Source organism: Triticum dicoccoides, chromosome 2A (genome assembly GCF_002162155.2).
Source record: "Triticum dicoccoides isolate Atlit2015 ecotype Zavitan chromosome 2A, WEW_v2.0, whole genome shotgun sequence".
NCBI lineage: Eukaryota > Viridiplantae > Streptophyta > Magnoliopsida > Poales > Poaceae > Triticum > Triticum dicoccoides.
This window is the reverse complement of record NC_041382.1, coordinates 755,474,724-755,485,988: the sequence shown is the minus strand read 5'-3', so window position 1 is coordinate 755,485,988 and position 11,265 is coordinate 755,474,724. Positions and strand designations below refer to the sequence as shown.

The window sequence follows — 11,265 nt, the reverse complement described above, 5'->3', positions numbered from 1 at the left end:
TTCTGTCCCGGTTCTAGGCACGAACCGATACCAATGGCTGTGGGCCAGAAGCGATACCAGGGGCTTTAGCCGGCCAGGTCGTGCTAGTCGACCTCGAAACAAACAGCTACACCGGTCGTCGCTCGGGGATTCATGTCCATCTATTGCCTTGTAGCGAGATGGAGTTCGTCGACATGGACGGGCAGCTAAGTTTAGTTTGGTTTTAAAATTCCTCCTTTTGATTTTCCTACTCTTAGATCAACTGCTAGCTTGATTCTCGACTGCTCCAAATTGGCGGCAAGATACCGTGTTGTTTTGCCTGCGCCATCAAATTGTTCATCGGGATAGTCTAGGGCTTGCGAGATCGTGGGAGCACCTGTAGCAAGTCAGACGCAGAATAGAGCCCCTGCAGTTGGAGCAAGAATACGATGAAGCTTTTGCTTATCTTCCATTGGTGAGGAGTCAAGAACTTTGATGTGTTTACTATGAACTTGACTGTGTGGTGCAGTGGTGGGATGAGTTGAGGCTTGGTGGTGGGCGAGGAGGGGGCGGTGGTTTGTGCTGCTGTATGCATGTGTGTCGGGAGTGGAATGGACGAGTTGGTCCGAGCTGTGGCGAGTAGGCCCCACTTGCCATTATGCATGCATACAGCCTCGTGCGACGACTCGGGCGAGTAGGCCCCACTTGCCATTATGCATGCATACAGGCTCGTGCGACGACTCGGGCGTTTACCAGCTTATGCGTTCGGTCAGGACGAGTTGCATGCATCCTGTTTCGGCCGATGAAAAAGTTTGTATGAGGCTGACTGGGATGCGGTGGTGCACACTGTAAGTGTGCATCGAGTATGGCCCAGGTGGGTGTACAAGGCAGAACTAATTTTAAGTGAAGGGGGAACTAATTTTAAGTGACGAGAAACAACCTTCGCTTTCGAAACATCCCTGCCGGTCATTGGTCACTAATTGCCCTGTTTTGCAGGCCGATGATTATTTAAAAAAAACTTCTAAAGAAAATGGAGATAACAATTAGACAAACACATGATTCGATGACAGTACCTGTTGTGTTGGTATCTATCAAACGGCAAGTGGTCAGACCGGTAAGTTGGTGGTGAGCCAAGAAGGGTTGCCCGGTCTAATAAAAAAACGATGGTTACAGTGCTACATACCGGTTGAGTGTCGGGGCAATTTGCATCTCTGATGGTTACTAATGTGAAAAAGTATATTTCATAAATACAAATCATGCTTTCATTAAACGATTAGCAACGCATGCATGTAAACTGTGGGCCTAGTGTAAAATGGACTGCGTCCAATGATTAGTACGAGTTGATTAGCTAATGTGCTACAGTGATTATCAAATGATGATGGCCTAAGACACCTAGAAAAGGTTTGACTACATGAGCAACTTATATGTGAAGAAGATTTATTTTGCTAATTAACCCGGATAAACAACCCGGCCGAATGTATTGACAAACTATTCAGTGCCCTGACCTGTGCCGGGAGATGGTACAAGTTGCAACCTGTTCTAGAATGCGGCCTATCATGGTGCTGGCTCACGGGACATCTGCTGCGCGTGCTACTCGAATCCAGGACCAACCTTGCTACATTACATGGTCAATACTGCCAGGAGAAAAAGAGACGCAGCTTTCTTATACATTGCTCAATAAATGCTCGATGGTGATTCAAATACATGCGAATGGTTGGGATAAGCATACTACTGGACGCCGTGCACCAAACGAGCTTTTCGTAGTTCTTGTTGCTCTCGTGTGCGCACTCTACAAACTGATGAGCAGATGCACGTAGTATTACTAGTATTGCATCCTTCCGGCAGTCGACATCTTGCAAAAAATAAGCCAAACAGCAGCTATCGATGCAACCGGTAATTACACGGTCATATTATACTATAAGTACGTAACTGTAACGCTCGCTGTCGATCGTTGCGACAGGTAGGCCGATAAGTAGAGCAACTACCAACCACTGTCCACTGGCACCGGCGGCGGCGGTAGAGGAGGACAGCCGGGACAGCGACGAAATGTACCCTAACAAAACTAACTCGATTACATGATAAATATCATCGAATCCATCACCGTCCAACAAGTCTACAATGGAATTACTCACGCATGGCGGTGAGCATCATGAAATTGGTGGTGGAGGAAGTTTGATTATGACGACGGCGATGGATTACCCTCTCCGGAGCCCCGAACGGACTTCAGATCAGCCCTCCCGAGAGATATTAGGGCTTGGTGGCGGCTCCGTATCGTAAAACGCGATAAATCCTTTTCTCTGATTTTTTTTCCCCGAACGTGAATATATAGAGTTGGAGTTGAGGTCGGTGGAGCACCAAGGGGCCCACGAGGCAGGGGGCGCGCCCAGGGGGTAGGCGCGCCCCCACCCTCGTGGACAGGGTGTGGCCCCCCGGCCTTGATTCTTTTGCCAGTATTTTTTACATATTTCAAAAATATTCTTCGTTGATTTTCAGGTCATTCCGAGAACTTTTATTTTTGTACAAAAATAACACCATGGCAATTCTGCTGAAAACAGCGTCAGTCCGGGTTTGTTCCATTCAAATCATGCAAATTAGAGTCCAAAACAATGGCAAAAGTGTTTGGAAAAGTAGATACGTTGGAGACGTATCAATTATGCCGGATAGTGTCAATGACACGGCAATTGTGCTTATTCCAAAAGTTCCCCACCCAAAGGAGCTCAAGGATTTCCGCCCAATTAGCTTGTGTAATGTGGTGTATAAAATTGTTTCCAAATGTATGGTGAATAGATTATGGCCTTTCCTCACAGATCTTATATCTGAAAACAAGAGTGCTTTCACTCCAGGAAGGCTTATATCTGACAACTCTATCATTGCATTCGAATGTATTCACCATATTCAACTCGCCAGCTTTATGTGCTTAGAAGTTGGATTTATCAAAGGCCTATGATCGTGTTGACTGGGAGTTCTTGTAGAGGGCACTTGTCAAATGGGGCTTCTCTCAACACTATTTCTCGCGTGATGGCTTGTGTTACATCGGTGAAATATTCAGTAAAGTTTAATGGGAAATTGTTGGAGCCCTTCTCCCCTTCCAGGGGGCTCCGTCAAGGTGATCCGTTATCCCCCTTTCTTTTCCTCTTCATAGTTGATGCTCTTTCATCTTTGATCAATAAGGCTATGAGGGAGGAAGGACTCAAAGGGGTGAAAATATGCAGAAATGCTCCTGAAATATCTCATCTTTTGTTTGTGGATGATTCATTCTTTTTTTTCCATGCGTCAGCACAGCAAGCAGAATTGGTTAAAGGTTTGTTGAACAATTATGCAACGACGACCGGCCAATTGATTGACCCGTTGAAGTGCTCCATCCTTTTCACAGATAACTGCTAACAAGGTGTGGTTCAAGAGGTAAATGGCATATTGGAGATTACTCGGGAGGTTTTTGAACCCAAATATTTGGGCCTCCCGGTCCCCAAAGGAAGAATGCATAAAGGTAATTTTGAAACAATCCAGGAGCGCTTAATAAAGAAACTCATAGATTGGAGTGAGCAATACACTTCATCAGGTGTACAGGAGATTCTTATCAAATCAGCTGCTTAGGCTATTCCAACTTATGTCATGAGTGTGTTTAAACTCCCAGCCTCAGTCTGTGATGAGCTAACGCGTATGATACGTCAGTATTGGTGGGAGAATGGGAAGAAGAAAATGGCTTGGATGAGTTGGGACAAGCTGAGATTGCCTAAATCCATGGGGGCATGGGTTTTAGGGATATGAGGGCCTTTAACCAGGCCTTGTTGGCCAAACAGGTGTGGAGATTATTAGACACGCCGGATAGCTTATGTGCTCGTTTACTGAAAGCAAAGTACTACCCCTCGAGCATTCTGCTTGATACAGTCTTCCCTGGCAATGGCTCCGCGGTTTGGAAGGGGACCTTGCATGGACTGAAGGTGTTGAAGAAGAGGGTTATATGGTGCATGGGTAATGGTACATCAATCCATACATGGCGGGATCCTTGGATTCCATGGCCCTAGTCCTTCTGGCCAATCTCTCCAAAGGGTTCATGTCGTTTTAACCATGTATCAAATTTCTTGGATGCCGATGGTGCATGGAAAGTGGACCGCTTGAAAGGAGCCTTTTGGCCAATGGACGTTGATCAAATCCTAAGAATCAGAACATCATCCCAACAGCGTTCTGATTTTCTATCTTGGTTCCCAGATAAGTGTGGTATGTTTACGGTGAAAAGCGCTTACAAGCTAGGCACTCAAGAGCACAACAGGATCTTCGCTGCAGGTGCCTTAAGCACAAACCCGGATGGTAATCGTACATTGTGGAATCGTGTTTGGAAGTCGGCCGTTTCTCAGAAAATGAAGATCACCGCTTGGAAGGCGGTGACTGGGACGCTAGCCACACAACAATACAAGAGGATCAGGCACCTTTCTACATGCTCAACGTGCCCACTGTGTGGAGTGGAAGAGGAAAGCACATTTCATGCGTTGCTTTCCTGCATGCAAGCACAAATTCTTTTGGTAAATATGCGAAGGAGATGGCCACTCCCAGATGATGATTGTCTCATTGATAATGAAAGGTGTGGTTCTTGCACTTGCTCAACAAGTGCTCTCAAGAAGTTCGGGATATGCTCAACATGTTATCATGGCGGATTTGGCAGTTGCGCAATGACAAGACCCATGGGAAGGACACCCCACCTGTCCTTGCCATGGTCGAGTTCCTATATAGTTAGTACAAGTCAAACAAGCTTGTTGGGAGGTATTCAGACGAAGAAATTTTGAAAGGAAAGATGTCCCCTTTGTCTTTCGACATTCCTTCACAGAAGAAGCTGAATCCTCCTACTCCTTCGCCGGCCCCTGCATTGGGCATGGTGGCCCTCTCGGTCGATGGCTCCTTCCAGGAGGCCGACGGGTCCGCGGCAGCTGGCATGGTCCTAAGGAACAATGATGGGTCTATTATATTTGCGGCATATTGGTTCATATTTCACTACAATTATCCGTTGGAAGCGGAACTGCATACGAACATGCAAGGGCCGGCGATCCAACACTCTAACCTCTCGGTGGTACTTCAATCGGATAGGCTTTGTCAAGTCTAGCAAGTGAAGCCTTGGTTCGTTTGGTGTATGACCAGTTAGTTGTTGAGATTAAGGATCTCTTTGGTAGTAGGGAGTTTTTTCCTCAGAAAATTAGTCGTATTCAAAATAGAGTTGCCGGCCGGTTGGCCAATTACAACCGGTCTGAGTGAGCTACTGTTGTCTGGCTTGGCTTGGTTCCACCTTGTATTGAGGACTTGTGGCCTCTTGACTGTAAGTCTATGAACTTGCAATGAAACTCCCTTTTACCCCCGTGAAAAAATTAATACTTAGTATAGATAAGAAAGTGAAAGGGGCGCACCCCACCTGGTACGGCCCCAACTTCTTCACAGAAGGCGCACCAGGAGTGCGCTCCAACCACTAGTGCATATCATAAGGCGCATAAATACGGTTGGATTAGCCATCATGCAGCCGTCGTGCATGTATACATCGCCGCACAACAGTTTCATAATGGGTGTGGCTAAGTCTCAGTCGACTGAGATTTAAAAATGTCTCAATCAAGTGACATAACATACAAGAGGGAGAAAGAAAAAACTAAAGAAGAAAAAATTACACGAATCTCAATGTAAGATCTCACGGATATAGTATGGACTAAGACTTTGTTAAGTTTTCAGTCGACTAAGACTTGGCAAGACTGTTTCGCAATCATAGTGCGATTTCGCATGCTTCGGCTGAGCCGAATTTAAGTATACTCCTATGACGTGAATCCCGACGGTTTTATTACTGATTTACACTCTTTTTTTCCATCAGGAGAACAAACAAAAGTAAGTACATTTTAGTTGGGTAGCATTTTCTGAAATTAAGATACTATCAAAAAGTTCTTTCTCTTTATAGTAGTTCTTGTCGCTCTCGTGTGTTGCGCACTCTACAAACTGATCAGCAGATGCACGTAGTTTCTATCTACTCCTAATAGATGAGTTGGTTGAATAGTCCCACCACTTTCGTCTGGGTTTTTTCGTCTGGTTTTTCGTCCTTCCCCTAACACCCCTCCACGCTGGTTTTCTCCCGCACGTTTGCTGGTTTTTTCTTTTCCCTCGATCTAATCTGGTGGAGGGGTCTCCTCACGCACGTCAAGGCCTCCCGCCTAATGTTTCCTCTTTCCGCATCGAGGGCCGCCGCCGCCGCCGCCCCCCTCCCCTGGCCGCCCCGCGGTCTTCTATCTCTCCAAGCTCCGCCGCCGCGCCCTGTCTTCTATCTCTGCACGAATCTCTGCTGTGGAAGCCATGCCCTGCCGCGCCATCCGGGCACGCCGTGTCCGGGATGATGGAGGTGATGTCGGCCAGGTCCCTATTCCCGTCGGCATCTTTTGCGGCGGGACCCGTGGGGGCAGGTCCCTGTTCCATTATGCGTCGATGGCGTCGGCGTGGCCTTCCCCTACCAAGCACGGCGGCTCCTTGGCTGGATCATGGTGATGATGCAGCCGGATCGGCGGGGGCTAGGGATCTCGCCGGCTGGCGTTTCTTTGATGCCTGGGTGTTCCAATGGTGATGGAACAGATGTATAATGTACGGTACAAGACTTTGGACGAGGCTGATCTGCGTGGATGATTGTGGCTTGGCCGTCGGGCACACAATCCATTGATTCACACATAAGGTTTGCCTTTTTTTCTTCTCTTTGCATTCTTTTCTATTAAGTTTTTAGATCTTTTGTGTTGGCCAACGTAAAAAAGATTTAGCACCCTAGATTTCTACTTTATATCAGTCTGGAAGCTCACCAGCCAATCAATCCACTTGGATTTCAAAGATATAATGGACTATATTCACTCACGTTGCCCACGCCCTGTTGTTTCATAGATATATCTATGCATATTTTGGTATTGCATCGTTAAGCAGTTCCTGGGAATTACGTGCATCAGGCATAAGTTTTATTTCCTCTATGCTTTAGTTGGAAATGGCAACTTGATTTAACTAGATTGGTTGTAAGCTTCGCTAAATTCCACAACAGTTATATTCATGATGGGATCGCACGAATGCCCTGGTGCCCGGTGTTCAGTGTGTTGTTCGATGAGCAGTTGGGTATTCCCAGGCCCATATTAGCACTTGGGTGGCTGACTGGTTGTATGTGGTACTTCAGTTACATTTTTCTTCTATATACAGAATAAATTCTGCAAGGCCCGTGGCGACTGAAAATTCTGCAAGGTTTTATGTACATGAAAAGGTAAATTTCATATAGTTGCAATTGCAACCAGAGAATCCATGGTTTGTTAGTTTGTTTCTCATTATATGCATGATCTTTCCTTTGAAATTCCAATATTTATATTGTAGAATTGCCAGTTATAGAACATATGACAAGGTATTTTCAGTTGTGATATCAGGGTGTCCTTTTTGTAATTTTCATTTGTAGCACTGAGTTGTGCAGATTTATGATGGTCAAAATAATGTTGGCTAAATCTATTAGTAGAGTTATTTATTCTGTTCTGCACACCTGAATATTCAGAGTTATATGCATGCAACGACGTCTACATGTACTCGGTCGATGATCACTACTCTGCAGTACAAAATTTCTATGAGCACACTTAAGCAGAGTTATATGCAGACAATTAACAGTAATAGCAATTGTTGTTATTTTCAGAGCAGTTTTAATTTTAAAAAACATGTACTTGATTAATCTTTTCTTTTCTTTCATGCAACGAATAGAGTATACACAATATACTACAATTTGGTGTAACCCACACAAGGATTCAAGAAGCAGGGCCAAACAGGACTAATGAAGACATAGCACAGTACTGTTCTTCAGGATATGATGTTTATTTTTGCCAAAATTATTAAGAGATGAAGTAGTTTATTAGGTTTCCATTCCTTATATTGTGCATTTTTTATGTGACTATTTTCGGTACATATATTCTTAAGAAAAACAAGATAGTTGTTGAATGCTCTCTGAAACATAGCATAGATTTTTCGTCGAAAATAATACTCTATTTACTTTGAATGTGAGTTCTGTTTTGCTTTAAACAGCTGAGTGCATTCTGAAATATTGTCTCAAAGAACAAGGTGCATGTTGAGTATTTCTCCTCCCTCCCTCATCTGAGCGAAGAAGACATGCTGGAGTTGGGCGACTTCCACACCTCCCTCATCGACGGCGTCTACAATATACTTGGCAAAGTCGAGGACGTATACAAGATTCTCGGCAACGACAATGGTGTCTCCTTCCACCTTTTCAACAAAACCACACTTGGCGCCAGTAAGCACTCCCTCGCCCACCTCTCTTCCTCATGCCTCCAACGTGTTGTGCTTTCCGCGGCCGCTGAACGCACAACGCCGCTGTGTAACCACTTGCTCCAGTACATGTGTGCATTTCAGTTTTCTACTCGGCATTCTCTCAACAATCTCAAGTTATTTGGTGATTGGTTCTTTGACTTATAGGCTAAATCACATGGTTGAACTCACGATCTTCTAGAGCCAATATTTGTGGAGCCTACGGGTTTTTTTTTTGAAAGGGAAAATAAAAATCACTATGTGAGGGTTTGTTACAAAAAAACATAATCTTAGAACTTTCATAGTTTAGCAAGTATCTGGTTCTGAACTTTCGAAGAGTGCTTATAACAGTAATTTCTTCAGTCTTTTGTATCATTTTCCAGGAATTATTGCAAATACAAGTATTACACCTCTATATATTATATTATTTGTAATTCCGATTTAACAACGATTCTGTTGTAGTAGCATCCTTGTAGTTCACCATTGGGATGTGCACATTTAGTCTTTATTAGTAATGCAGTTTCTTGATTTTCCTTGTAGTTCACCATTGGTATGTGCACATTTAGTCTTTATTAGTAATACAATACTTGATTCTTGAGTTCTGAACTGATTCATGACAGTAATGGTACGAAGTGAAAAAGAATTCTTGCTGTGATATGGATCCCTGTTCTGATTTTAGTGATTGACGCCGCCGTCTTCCAACACATGACGGCTGCAGCCCCATCCACCAGGCCACCTACACAGTGTCGCACCTATTAGCCAGCAAATCGCATGTATTCATGTGTGTTGTTCCACCGAGATCATCGATCAAGTCAGAGCTATCTAGCTTCCACGGAAGCATCCACCTACCAGCTAGCTTGCTGCTTGTACGTGTGCATCATCTGGGACAGATCCGCCGGCTAGCGCGGCTAGCGACCGCTGCGGACGTACGTGCTCTAGCGGTAAGTACGTAGCCAACACAGACCGCAGCCATCTATACCAGGGATCCTCCGCCCTACCGAGTCTTGCAAGCGATCATTGTAACTTTGTAAGAAATATTTCTGTTTGATACTGTCATGCGTTGTTGTTGCACTGTCACAACCATCCATCTACACACCAAATATATGTGAACAAGATTCATTGGGGTTCCTATTATGGCACTGAGTTGAATCGACAAAGAAGCTTCCATTCAGCATGCTATGTCAATGGAAGAATATCTGAAGCAAACCTCTGCTACTTCTCTGTTCTCTTTCATTTGTCGTGGGCAGCCAAATTGGTTGAAATAGTTATGGCCAGGGAATGTGGCAGCAGCCAAAAAGGGGTTTCTCTATGCCACCCCTCTGTTCTCTTTCATTTTCTATGGGCAACCATGTTGCATCTTATAGATTAGTGATCAAGATGTAAATATATCATTTGTGTCTTTACGTTACTAAAACTTTGTTGAGAATTGATTAATTTTAGATTTGCTTCTAGAAATAAATTTACATCTGAAGAATTGGAGCAATTATGGCACTGAGTTGCTGAGATAGTAGGTGTAGGACTTGGTGATGTAATAATGATCAAAATTCATACACACAATATTGGACAGGATAACAATATACATGCTTTCGTGAGATGATTGGTCTTAAGCATAAAAATGCTTCCATGTGCCAATGCACAATAAAGAGTTCTATGTTTTTGTACCACTTTATTTTGTGCATTAGATCTGATAGTATATGTTAGTGAATTTCATTTTTGTTGAAATAGATTACAAGTGAAGAGGATTTCAATTATTTTCTGTATGTTATTGGCTATCTTGTCTATACATGTGAAATTTGATATGCAATGAGTAACAACCAACCCACAATGAATAGGATGACATAGTAATACTACGAATAACCCATTATCAACAAAAGAACGTTCTCAATCTTTTTAAAGCCCGTGGCAACGCACCAACGCACGGGCATTCTACTAGTATTACTAGTATTGCATCCTTCGGGCAGTCAACATCTTGCACGGTAATAAGCCAAAGGGTAATTACACGGTCGTATTATACTATACTACGTAACTGTAACGCACACCGTCGATCGCTGCGGCAGGTAGGCTGATGAGTAGAGCAACTACCAACCACTGTCCACTGGCAGCGCCGGCAGCAGTAGAGGAGGACACGTGGGAAATGTACAAGGGGCAGAGATGGGCGCCGACGCCGATCAGCAGATGACGCACGAATTGGGGTCCTCCTCGGCGCTGCGGACGAAGTAGCGCGGCGGCGGCGGGTACCCGTAGTGCGCGTAGGCGTAGTGCGGGTACACGGACATGGGCGGCTTCGCCTCCTGCTGCTTCTTGTCGCCGCCGTCCTTCTTGTCTCCATCTTTCTTGTCACCGTCCTTCTTGTCGCCCTCTTTCTTGTCTCCGGCGGGCATCTTGTCCCCGCCGGCGTCCTTCTTGTCGTCCTTCTTCTCGTCCTTGGCCGGGCCGATGGAGACGATTTGCACGCCGGGGAAGAGCTTGCGCAGCTTGCCGACGACGGCGACGGGGTCGACGGTGCCCACGATGGTCATCTTCTGGTCCTTCATGTCCACGCCCAGCTGGTCGATGCCTGAGGCAGCCCAAATTGAGATACGGGTGAGAATTCTGGCCTTCAATTGAGCGCATAATTACTACTGTGCGGCGAAGCAGAGCAGGAGGAAACAGGCTCTTGGCTTCGTTTTGCTCCTACGGTTTGCTGATTTGGTTTTTCTTGTGTGACGGCTGCAGAAGGTTGTGCTCAAGCTGGACGTGCACGACGACAGGCACAAGGCCAAGGCGCTCAAGGCCGTTGGATAACCGCACTTACGTAATCATAAGGATCGATTTGACACCTTTGGTGCGTTCTGCTCCGCGTTGGTTGCTTGTGTTTGCTTGATTGGCCGGGTGGGCAGGTGGGTGAGGGGAGTACAGTACAGAGCCGTGCGCGCGTGGCGGTGCGGGGAGCCGGGAAGGATCCACGACGCCTCAGAGCGCGACGGGGCCAGTGGGCGCGAGCGGTGGCCGGACGACTTTGCCGGGTCGTCTCGTCGATGT

At 45.5% G+C, this 11,265-nt stretch overlaps 1 protein-coding gene across 1 annotated transcript; it reads right to left on the bottom strand.

The window, feature by feature from the left end:
• Positions 1-9,960: 9,960 nt before the first annotated feature.
• On the bottom strand, positions 9,961-11,000 carry LOC119352310 (heavy metal-associated isoprenylated plant protein 39-like). The gene has a single exon (XM_037618989.1). It carries the CDS (start codon positions 10,776-10,778, stop codon positions 10,413-10,415), a length of 366 nt encoding a protein of 121 aa, XP_037474886.1. The 5' UTR covers positions 10,779-11,000; the 3' UTR covers positions 9,961-10,412.
• Between the last annotated feature and the right edge of the window lie 265 nt (positions 11,001-11,265).

Bases quoted from the DNA above. Each gene is read 5' to 3' on its own strand.
- LOC119352310 (XM_037618989.1), bottom strand. From the start codon at position 10,778: ATGAAGGACCAGAAGATGACCATCGTGGGCACCGTCGACCCCGTCGCC.